Here is a 12,853-nt window from a genome sequence, read left to right as displayed (position 1 = left end):
TCCTGTTATATCAATTTATATCGACCAAAGATCTTACCCAACATGTCAAAGGAGACAGCGTTATTTTTTTTAATACTAGGAAAAGCTATTTATATTTAGTAGCAGGACAGTGAAGAATGTGCTTAATGCATATTCTGAACTGATTTAGATCACTTGCCAAATATGTGAGTTTCAAAAGGTGTCTATCTGCATTTGATTTTATTATCTTTCAAGGTTAACATTGGTATTGCAGTCAGGTAAGAAGTTACAAATCTTTCTTGCACACACAGTTAGCCTTGGCTTAAAACTGCTTTGTATTAGCAGACTAGTGCAAAGTAATTTGAGTAAAATGATTAATCTTCCCAAAAGTTTCTTTCAGGGTTTCAGGGACCATTTAATCATATTTTTTCACTGAACTTCTGAAAAAAAGATGAAATTGTCTATTCTCTGCTCATATGGGATCTGATCCAGTGCAGTATTGAGCCTTCTCTAGTCAATAATTTTTAAGAATTCTTATTTTCTTGGCAAGGGATCTTAGCACCTTGCTGGATGAGTCGTCTATTTTAACTTAAGTCAGAGCTGAATAAGAGACAAATCTATACATGTCAGAATTTACTGCCCCCTTTTTTTTTCCTGATATTTCCACTGTGAAAATAATTAACAAATCTAAATCCCATGATATAGCATTAAAAAAAAAAGAGAATAATTCTTGTCCCATTCACAAGAGTCTTTAGCCAACTTTGCCATGCAAAAACCAACAAGCTTTAGTGCATGGACATGACTTCAATGGTAGATGGAGGAAGATCAGGTTATAAATGACTGATGATAACATGAGGCATTATTTCCTGTAATGATTCCATATCTTAACAACATCAATTTCTTTTTTCCGTTGCCATATTTTTGAATTTCTCAGATAAATGTGATGCACCTGCAGTTTAAGATGGTTCCCAGTTCTGAGGAGGTAAAGCAAAAAGCTGTTTAGCATACCGCCTCAGAAGGCTGAAAGACTTTACAAATACAAGAACATTATGTATTTAACAATCTGGTTTTGTATAACATTTGGGCCAGAAATAAACATAAATCTTAGACATTTAACAATTTTGTATTTTTCAAGACTTTTCAGCTGGGTTGCATTTTCAGATAAATATCAGCACTGAACTACAACAAAACAGATTATCTACTGTTTTTCCTTTAGTGGAAGCCAAAAAGGCTGCACAGTATAAACCACAGAGAATTTCTAACTTTATCTCCAAATTTAAAAACAGTCAAGAACATTCAAACAAGTAAAAACTTTGGGGAAAAGAAGAGAGTCACATGTTTATACAGCTCAATCAATTATTTGTTAAATTAAGTGCTGTTTCATCAAAACAAATTCCAAAACATAGTTTAAAACTTAACTCCATCATTTTAATTAAACGTAACATTAGTTGATTCAAAATGTTTGTGATAAAATCAAAGTTCCCATTTATGTCTGAGGGGAATATTCTTGAGAAAATAAAAAGTTGCAATCCAATATTGCTTGAGGTTCTTTACAAACAGGCAGGGTGCTTGCAATGTCCCCAGTTTGACTAGAAAGTTGAGAGTTTAAAAGAAAATGCATTGGCATGTGGGTGGGGTTTATTGAAGCATCTAATTACATTTGGAAATTGAATACAGGTTCAGGATGAGCCTGGTTAAGCACTTTTTAGTTGCATAGAATGACTGACCATATTTTCACAGCTGGAATTTCCTCCTTTTTCAGTAAAATAACCAGCTTTAGTTACATTCCTCTTTTAATAGTCTAGAAGAGTGGCACCACAGACGAATGGCATATATGAACACTCTACATCTCTTTTACCTTTTAATTCTTCTATATATGTTCTCTTCATCTAACAAACTATCAGTTGGCACAAGTTGTGCATAAGAATTTTTCACATGCTTGATCATTTTGATAACATATAAGAACATCTATAATAATTATAAATATCTTGGAGGGGGCAACATTTTTATGGATAGTGTATGCTATAGAAAAAAAATCATGAGTTATATTCAAAATTATATTTTGCTACATAGAGGCTGGAACTGATTACCAAGCCATAGTAGAAGTATGTAGTTAATATGGAATAACAGTATTCACTGGTAATTATTTTGTAAATAAAGCATATACACTCCAGGATGGATCAAGGTTTAAATACTGCTAACTTCGGTTAAAGAATCTGGGCTATATCCTAACCTAAATCAATATGTTCCATTGATTTCAAGGAAGCTTGGCAGGATGCACTAGCTGAGGAACTAACACATTACTTCTATGTCTCTTAGTGCCTTGCTCAATACTTTAAAAAATCATCTTCATCCTTCCAATATATTGGAAGGGATGTCCATTTATACATTAAGAGAAGGGTTTCATCCATTGCAATTACAGACCTGTTCTTCTGAATCACATTAAGGAATGAGATAAGTGTGTTTTAACAGTAAGACACTATAAAAAAATAATTAGGCCCTCAACAATTAAAACAGGAGAAATCTGTCAACTGCATAGGTGTCCTTGCAAATTATTAAAGAAAAAAGTTCTTAAAGGTTATAATTTTGCTGATAATGGAAAGTTGAACTAGGGCCAGTTGACAGAAACAGAGGTCAATGCACCTACTGAAGCCAAATTTACTTAAAGACAGTTTATGTTAATGTGTAGAAATTATAAGGTCATAACATGAAACTTCACATGCAAACTTTCCTGAAACAGCCCTCCCTACAAGGGAAAACTTGGAGATGAACATGTAGGGGAATTTCCATTTTCTTTATGTACAATTGCTTAAGCTATACAAATATGCAAGGTCAGCAAGAGTCGCAGCTGGTTTCTAATGTAGAAAACAAACTGAACTTCACATTTACTTTTAATTTATGCAAGCAAAAAACAAGTAAATGCTACAATGCTGCCAGAAAATTGCTGCAGTGACAACATCCCTTAAAAGTTTCCCTGTGAAAGCATGAACATTTTATCTATCACTGTCTATAATAAAGCTGCAGAAACTTAGGATGTGAATAATACCGTTTTTCCTATAAAACCCTGCACCTGCAGAAAATAGCTAAAAGTTCTTGTTTTCAGAAACATTAATTAACAATATGAACAATGATGTAATTGGACCCTTTAATAATGACATAACTGAAATATTGCAAAGTTCTCTGAATAGAAGTGAAATGTAAGACATGTATCTGCAATAGTTTACCCTTACAGTTATCTATGTAATTGCAACTATTACATACAGCCATTTTCCAGATCACATAAAATTGCATGTTCAGCAATTTATAAATAACTCTCAATTCTAAAATAATGTTATTGAAAAGTGCACAATACTCCTCAAACCAGAAGCAAACAATACACAGTAAAATAAAACTAAAAAATTATTTGAAATAGTAATAAAGATTTACCTTCAAGAAATCACAAAAGCAGCACTTAACTAATTGTGTTGAAAGACTGTTGATTTTTTCCATTGCTTCTTAAAAGTGCAAAGTCTGGAAATGAATTTGTTAGCAGTAATGATGAGAAAAAAGAAATCCAGAGAGATGTGAGATGTTGAGAGCAATGTCACATTTCAATATTGAGGACTTTATTCCATTGCGCAGGCTCTATCTGCTCTGATTTTAGCAGTGACAGTGAGATTTAGCAAACAGAAGAGGGATTTAGAGAAAAATCCTCACATTTATCTACATTACACAGACACTGTAGACAGGAAACAGCTGGGGGAGCATTTGCCTTCTCTCTCTCTCCCTCTTCTGGCAAAGTTACCGAGTAAGGACTTTTTTGGGCATGGTGACAAATAACATCATACCTTTGCATTTTAAAACTAGAGCACAGAAGCATATTTTTTTCCCTTTAGAAAAATGTGAATTAGTGACTGAGGGGTTAGCAGACAAGAAAGCTTGTGCTGCCATGAAAAATAAGAAAATGCATTCTGGTTTACTTTCAGACAGCTATGTGTGCATTTATATTTATGTGTGTGTGTCTGCATTTCAAATATATAAAAACTTCTATATGTAAGGGCATTGCTTGTATATATGCATACCTTTGTACATATGTACACATTTTATTTATGCATAGAGGCACAGGTATTTTATTTATATGGTATAGAAAAGCTGGCAGTAGGTTATCTACTTTTTTCTTAATGCATCTTTACGTTGTTAAACTTGGCTCGCCTATATGCTGAGTAACAATTAAAACTTCCAATTCTCTGTGCTATTAACCCTAAAATAGCAGTTTGTAATTTGCTAAAAATAACAGAATTGTTGAGCACTACCTGTAAATAGGGCAAAACAGCTTTGTGATCTTTTAGCAACCACACAGAAATCATGTCATTTCCTACAATTTATAGTGCTATGGATACAGTAACACAAGTAGCCCAGTTTGGGGGGCTTCCATGACATTTATCCCACATGTGCTGTTGTAAGTATAAAGTGATTTCCCCCCTTTTTAGTAGTAATCTTCGTAATTACTCTTGATAACAATTTAAATGACACTGGGAAAGAGAGAATTTGACTTTGGTAGTTCTGCAATACCTAACTTTTGCCTTTTTATTTTTCCTCAATTATGAGTATATTATAAATAACACCAGCTGGCCAGCAACATGCTCTCACGGGTTATGATGTCATTCAAATCCCTCAACTGTGTTAGTGGCTTGCAATGTGCTCCAAGCCAGCTGTTTTTCTATTTATAATGTATGCTTGCATTTCAATACTTAGCTATTGAGAATAAAGTTGTGATGCTGTTTTATAGATACAATTTGTACTTGCTACCCTTTGGTTTTGGAAGATGGTATTTAAAAGTAGAGGATTAAACAAGACTGCAGCTCTAGAGACCAAATACCTGTCACAAACAGTGCATGATTTCCACAAAAGTTGTTTCAGAACATTGCATTTTGTCCCTGTCCCCTTCCAATCAAGTTAGAGCTGCATGCTGAGGTGCTAGCTGTACTTTAGGATTGAAAATAACAATTGAGATCATGTTGGCCCAGGCCCATTCTCAGTTTTCAGATCCACCTTGAACTATAGGGTGCTTGCCAGGCAGAAAGGACACATTTCGTTATTTGTATCCTCTATGAATGGCTAATACTGTGTTCTGTCCAGTTTTAAATAGTGTATGGTTAGCTAAGCTGATTAATCTTTGGAAGGGATTTCTTCTAATGTACCATAACAGCAGAATCACAGAGGGCTTTGAGGTAAGTTTGCTTAGTTCAGGTAATACCAATATTTCACATATTCTAATGCACATTTGTACTGCAGGTACTGTATTTTAGTATTCTGGTCTGTTTTATTCTTCCCCCTGCATTTCAGAGGTCATTGACTAGTGGCACCATTCTACACATGATTTGATGTAGCCTATTGCAACTCGTAGCATATGTATCGCTTATTTCACCAGCCTAATACAAGAATGTGGGAAGACAAATTATCAAAGTTCTGATATTCTTTATTTTTGCCTTTTGCAGTACTACAGATGGATATACATACTTCTGCTTTTTTCTTCCTAAATAACAGAAGGAATCCCTGCATTCATCACTTCCCCACTGCCTGAGCTTCAAACCCTGGTTTCATCCCTCACAGCTTGCTTTCTCCTGGGTTTCACGAGACCTCTCTTGGTCATGAGAGCAGCATGCAGTAGAAGATGCAACAATCAGCTTTCAGGGTAGCCAGAGAATTGTGGTGTCTCTACACAACTGCTAATCCTGTTTCTTTCCATGGAGCCATTCTGAACTCCTATCATTCCACCTGACCTGCCTAGCACTTCACTTCTTTCTTTTAGTTCTAGTTTTAAAGTGGTATCATGAAAAGACAGGGAAACAGAACAGACTCAAAAGAGGTGTTTGGTAGTAATTTTTAGACTTACTGTTAGTGCAGAGCTTTTCCTCACTAACAAGTAATTCCATTTTTTTCTAGAAAATTAAGAACTCCTCAAGACATAGGGATCTGAGGATCACTACTCTTCTGAAATATAGCTTCCATTCTGGTGATAATATTCCAGTCAATCTAGTAGTCTGTTAACTAATGGAGATTTGTTCATTTCTCCCTTGTTAAGTATAATAGCTTTTAACAATAATAATTGTTAAGTATAATAGCTTTTACTTTATAAACCAGTTAGAATAAAGTACTATATGATTACTACTTCATGATTGAGTGCTTATGCAGTTACATACATTCCCTTGAATAAAATGTACCTGTAAACTACAGTCTATGGTAGTCATCAAAATATAAAAGATGATCAGGCCAGAAAAAAATATTTAATTGGAATGTGTATAGCTATTCTACATTAAAAGGCAATAGCATATGTATCTTTGTCTGGCTTCTTAAGTATAACCAGCTGTGATATTATAGCCACAAAGATGTATGAAATGTGTGAGAGAGATAATCAGATATTTAGTAATTTATGTGTTCTGATCCTCATCTTTTGCACTTTAATACTCCTATGATATCACTAACATGCTGTAATGGTGTAGAGCTCATAGGTTTGTTTTTCCAGGGTGAACTCCATTTTACAGAAGACAGCAAAACTACAAATAATCAATTATTCTAATTAATATATTCTGCCTCCCTAAATCCTTCCTTAAAAGGTAGGAATGTTGCCACAATGCCTGAAAAAATCTGAACTATAGTAAGGCAACTGATATATCATCCTCTTGCATTCTTCTATACTGGATCACTGTTACCTGTACGCAGTTATTTGTTTTCTGGAACGAAGATAGAACCACTGTAACAGATTCCACCTGAGAGGGTGATAAGGCTGAGAGCATGGTGGAAGACAGGATGGAAGAAGACAATAAACACAGTGGCTGGTGGACAGCTGTTCTTCATTATATGAAAATAGCAGAGACAAGGTTGTCTTTTATTATGTTGTTTTAAGGACATTCATCCTGCACAGAACGTACAGAGATGCAGTAAGATTCATACACTGTGAAAATATGGTGGAGCTATATTGAATGTCACGGGTAATGCACCCCCTGTCCTCTCCACCCCCCACCAAAAAGCAGAAGAGCCGTCTGAAGGAATGACATCTTTTCAGTCTTCCCTTAGCTTACTGACTGATTACTGAATTCAGTTCACTAAGCCAATGGGAACGGTATTTTCCATGTCTTTTTTTTTCCCTTGAGGTCCCAAACATGATATTAGACATTAAAGATATTAATAATTTGCCTTAATTCCAGACATCTAGTGCCATTTTTAGTGCTGCGTACATCCTGCATGCCCTTCCACTACTTCCCCTACAGAGTGATCGCTATTTCCCATAAGTCTCTGTGTCCTATCTGTTGACCTCATATAGATTTCTTGCATAGTTTAGGGCATCTCAAATGGCCTTCAGCACCTGCAGGTGACTGAGCCCCAGCATAAGGCCTTCTTTTGGCATGCTGCTCTGGGATTCTTGTAAGTGCAGCCTTTGGCCTGAGTATTACCTTTGGCTTCGTCATAAATAGAGATACTCTGTCTTCTGTCATTTACTATTTTTGTGATCCATTTGTGAAGAGGTTTTAAAGTGGAGAACACAACAATTTTCATCGAATTTTAGTATGATCTGAGCGTATATTTTCCTTATTCTCCTTTGCTTAACCTCCAGCTTAAGCTCTTTTGGTTTGGAGCTGTCTCTTTTTATTTGCTTCATAAATCATCTTGCTTACTTTTGGATAAGATAAAATGTTATTTACAATGTTAGTATTATTTCCTGAAACACACAAATGATTGTTTAGCTCTTATAGTCTCTAGTGAATTATTTGTAAAATATTATGTGTTTACTATTGGAGAAGTTTGGCTTTCTTTTCTAGGAAACAACTTTGGAGAAAGGGGTGAAAGGGAGTATTTTACTAATAGAGAATGTTGTGTTGGTGATAAGTCAAGTTTATGGTAGAAAATTCCTTTCATCCAGTTAAAAGTTAGAAAAATCAGGAAAGAAATAATTTTACCAAGTCATTTGACCTAATGACCTGCTTAAAAAAAACCCCAAAGACCTTTTGTCATGGTGGCCTGAGTAGCATCATCACTACATTAAAAAGAAGTAAGAAACTTGGTGGGGAGGATGAGGGCATGCAATTTGAGCTGTCATTATAGTGGCAATATTGAAAAGATACCAAGGAGAGAGCAGTGCCATGAAAACCAGTTTCTCACTTGGGCAAAACAGGGAAAGTGCCAGTTTCATGATTAAATGAGGATCAAGTAAATTGAAACCTTTCATATTCACTGACCAAGAAAAACATGAGTGTTTCACGAGCAGGATGGATGCATAAGAACCTCAGTCCAAAATTACTGCTTGTAGGTAGTAGTGGTAGAAACAATCAGTGTTAATAACAGGTCAGAATTAATCCATGGACTTGTAAACTGAAAGTACTGAGTACTTCACATTTTATGGCGTAAGAATAATAGCTTTGCTAAGATCACAAGAAGGCAACGACTGTACTGATTGCAACTAGTGTGCAGGGAAAGTTAGAATGCCGTGATGAATAAAATGAAGTACTTTACAGTTTTAATTTATGGTACAAGTTAAAGTACCTACCCTTTTGAATACCCATGTATTAGTATGTTTATTTCCCTAGGTTTTAGACACAATTGCTGCTAAAAATAACAGAAAGACAAATATTGACCTTATTTTCCTACTCAAATGGAATACACATCAACTATTGGATATATTGTTTTCACAACTCTAATACTTAATTGTTTAAAAATATATTATGGAAGTTATTTATTAATTATTATTAAGGGGCATGAGATCATGTGCAGTTATGACTGGTAAAACAAAAAAATATTAAAAGTAATATTAAATAAACAAAACTGAAAAGCTCAAACAAAATGTGTTTCAACATTTTGAAAGCTTTTTTTAGTTTTTAATTTCTGTTTTGTGGGAAATTTTGAAATAGTTTGTTCTGATTCAGAATAATCAGAATACCAGAATTTTCCATTAATCTGGAAATTCCCAGTTTCATCTGTCTGTAGTCTTGCTCTCCTTTTCCCAATGTTAAGCAGTGAATAGAGCATCTTTGCTCCAAAAAGTTGCTTTATTTCTTATTCCTAAAAGAAGCAAAATGTCAAAATTGACAAAGAAAGAAAACTGAGAAATATGTCTGCATAAGCTGTGTGCTTGCATGCACAGAAAGAAGGCAAAACAAGTGGAAATTGTAATAGGCTGGGGCTTACATATATGTGTATAGCTTCCTGCTAGATGAAGGAACATCTGTATCACAGGAATGCATGGCCTTAGATATTCCTTTCATTTCTTAAACATTTACCTCCACATTTAGATGAAACGTAGAGACATATTCATTTTTTTCCTGAGCCATCTCAAGGGTTAATCCGTGATCATAGATTTTTATCAGATACAGTCTAGCATATATATGTAATGATATCTTGCTTTTTCTGTAAGTTAGACGTATGAATGGTAATGCCTATGTGTGAATTTTTTTTTTTTGGTTTGCTGACTCAGAAAGAACTGTAAAAAAGAACAAACTGAATACTGTAAATTTTTTATCACAAGCATGTTGCATATTTCCATACAAAGCAAACAGTGTGAGCACAAGGCAAAAATGCCTTTTTAGTTTATCTTGGCCTGAAGAGTTTTTGCATGAATTACAATAAGATATACTTTCTGAATTCTGTACTTACAAACAAACACTATTTGGAGATGAAATAAGATGACTCTAAACAAAAAGAACATCTGCTTAGACCATTTTTAATTTCTTTAATTTACAATTAATCTGTCTCGTACTGCATTGCTTGGGACTTTTTTCTTCTGGGCTCATTTCTCTTCACTCCCATGATTTACTACACAGAAGGGGCTTATCTCATAAAATTTATACAGTGTTCTGTGGACTGAAGCCAGTATGTTCTGCACCTTCAAAGACTAAGCCCTTTCACTGACATTTTAATTTCTATTTTCTTCAAATAGAAGTTACAGATACATTGGTCACCTTTAGTTTGGCCTTTTAGTTACAGTGATACTCTGGTTTATTTTGATCAAAACCTTAAACACTAATGAAAAAAATAACCCAAACACATAACAGCCTCACCTAATTATAATTTTTAGATTTTGGTCAAGTATGCTTTCATTAATAAACTACTGAATAATTCATTTAGCTACTGAACTACTAAAAGAACCCACAGAATGACAAAGTCGGCCCAAATAAAAGCTATATTAATACTGATTAATGAGTGCTTCTCTGTAATAAAGACTTAACCAGCGTCATTTAAAGCTCAGACCTCAATCTATACTGTAGCCCTAGGATATAGCAACCATCTCTTCAACTGTCATCTTAAACGATATTGTCTGATCAAATTACCAGATCAGATTTCCTTTCCCTCTTTTCACCTTAAAATCCGAAGTATGTGGGACTATAGCAGAATGAGGCTCTGCATTTAGCAAAACAGGAGAAGCAAATATATCTTAATGCATGCATGGATTCTGTAGTTCTGAACAACATCTGCTTGGTAAGCTTGATGTATTTTGCACCCTTTATTTTCATCCGCTTTGTCTTTGATAACATTATTTTGTCATTGGATACGTTTTTAGGTTTTCTGAAAGGTGTTGGCAGCTTGGGTCATTGAGACTGATTTTGCCAATCTGTGGTTTTGGATTTCAGGACATCCTGTATACGAATGCATTAAAACAAACAAAAATGCACCTTTGATCTCTAACAGATCTTAAACACGGTTGTGTTGAACTTGGCTCTTACTATCATTTCTACCTCACCTTGAGCCGCTTGAGCCATTTCTCCAATCAGTTCCATATTTTCCTGTCTGTGAAACAGGAATAATAGCTCTGAAATGTGTTGTAATGTACTTTGAGACTCATAGAGGGAAAGCACAGCAAGCCACGTTATGTATTTTTTGGAAAACATCATCATGGCCAAAAAACACCTCTGTATGTTTATAGGAAGTGACAAGTTACTGTGTTAGCCCTGCGCATATTATGTCTCTGTCATCTTCCAAAAGTGTTAAGCATAGCTGGAAGAATTCCCAACAGATGCTTCCTTTTACTTATTTTCTTGTTTTTTCTTTTACACCATTCACAAGTACTCTTGTCAAAGACCTTCTTTGCAAAACTGTTTCTGGGACGATTGTTTTTTATACAATCCTAATATTAAAGTATAATAAAAGCTTACGCCTCATTACTCTGCTGTTTAAGAAGGCAATGCTCTTTTTTAAGCTTATGTAAGTGAGGAGTAATATATCTGAAAACAATGAAATATAACTGGAAAGGGAATTGCCCTTGGGATCCCATGAGGTGGCAGACACCAATGGCTAGCTGTGTATTGCTTGGGAAGTGTAGGGAACAATTTAATAAATAATCCTTAGTCTAAATATGTACACATGGCTGATTTATAGAATAGGGTCCTGATTCTACACGCAGACTCACTAGTATGAAACTTTCTTCCAGTATCTGAACCTGCCTACAGGTTGAGCCATGCCCCTGTGCAGAAAAAACCCCTCCTGGCAGAGAGGCTACTGTCTGGGTTGGTCTTCAGTGGTAATGAGCACCTGCAGCACTGACTTGACTTCTTTTGGTACTAATAGTTCATTACCATTTAAGATCGGTGAGATCAATTTGAATCTTACTTACCCTTTCAGTAATAGTTTAAACTCTTTCCTTTCAGTGTTATGTAGAATATTAGATAGTTTTTTTTTAAATATAATAAAAAATCATGAATGAGAAAGGTTTTATCACATGAAAAAACACACAAAGACGACGTGCTTTATCTTTGTTAAAGAGGGGCAAGTTCTGTGAGAGGTATCATGCATTAGAAGTTTAGATGATGAAGAGAAAAAAGAATCTTAAGCCAAATTATTTCATTGTTCAGAATTTTATCTTTTCTTACAAAAGATTAAGAGAATGAGAACACATTGACTTCATATTCTGTGTTATCTATTTAAGCAGGACTTTCTTGTTTCTGTGTCTACTTTTACAGCAATCATATCTTTAGTTTGCTAAATCTTAATTTTTCTTGCATAGTTTTTTGTTACTTAGGATATTTTCTAGATCAAAGATTAGTATTGCTTCTTTAGAAAAATCTTACTATTTAAAATCTTCCTTTTTATGGGAAAAAGCATCATCATTACAGTAAAGAACTGAATATTGGTGCAGTTCTGCGATGCTTCCAAACATCTTCAGTGTTTTGAAACACTCCTGTAAGATTTGAAAAGTGTAGCAGGCTGTGTAGCAGATTTTATCAGCGGAACAAAAATCTTTGCTTATTGTTTGATTTAAAGAGTTTGTCTTTTTTATATAAATGTCTATTGCCATTCTCTTGTCTTTGACAGAAAAGAAAGCATGCATACAAGCATGGTATCTACCTGTACTTTGCAATGTTTGTGGGGTTTTAAAAAATATTTATCTGTCTATTAGTGAATGATTCAGATTTTTAACAGGTTTTTTATGTTTCTGCAATCATTAGTACCGGATCTATATGTTACTGGGTCATTCAGAAACACAAGTCTGAGCCAGATCAGCTGAGGAACGCAAGATCACTTTCCAGCTGAACAAGGCAGAGCAGAATTCAGCATGTGGTTTTATGATGGTTGCAGAAGGAGACATGTTATTTTATTCTTCATAACATTAGAGGGGTGCAGGCAATTGTTATGTGAGCTGGCATAAAGATTGCAGGTACAAAATTAACCTGTCAAAACTTGAGAAAATTTTAACAGGCACAGTGAGTTTTGTTTGAGGCTGTGTGTCATGTATGCTTCGAATTCTTGTATATAGTATAAGGAACTCTAAAACAGAGTGTATTAATCATTGAACCATGGACTCTAGCAAGAATGAAACATACTGGCTTAGAATCAGTTGCATTTATTTTATTTTAAAATTTATCTTTGAATCCTTTTGTAGAAGAATGCAGTGCTCTGATAGGCATGTTAGGTTTCTGTTTCTTTCATT

General features: G+C 34.7%; 1 protein-coding gene across 1 annotated transcript in view; it reads right to left on the bottom strand.

Annotated features, from left to right (window-relative positions):
* IGF1 (insulin like growth factor 1) overlaps window positions 1-3,659 on the bottom strand; it is a 57,885-nt gene extending 54,226 nt beyond the window's left edge. The window contains exon 1 of the mRNA XM_009501234.2: window positions 3,385-3,659. Coding sequence (XP_009499529.1) covers window positions 3,385-3,447 — 63 coding nt within the window. The 5' untranslated portion in view covers window positions 3,448-3,659. The remainder of the gene's footprint in view (window positions 1-3,384) is intronic.
* Window positions 3,660-12,853: the final 9,194 nt, after the last annotated feature.

The sequence above is a fragment of the Phalacrocorax carbo genome, chromosome 1, assembly GCF_963921805.1.
Source record: "Phalacrocorax carbo chromosome 1, bPhaCar2.1, whole genome shotgun sequence".
Taxonomy (NCBI): Eukaryota; Metazoa; Chordata; class Aves; order Suliformes; family Phalacrocoracidae; genus Phalacrocorax; species Phalacrocorax carbo.
Note: the sequence above shows the minus strand (reverse complement) of the source record. Positions and strands in the feature narration are given on the sequence as shown.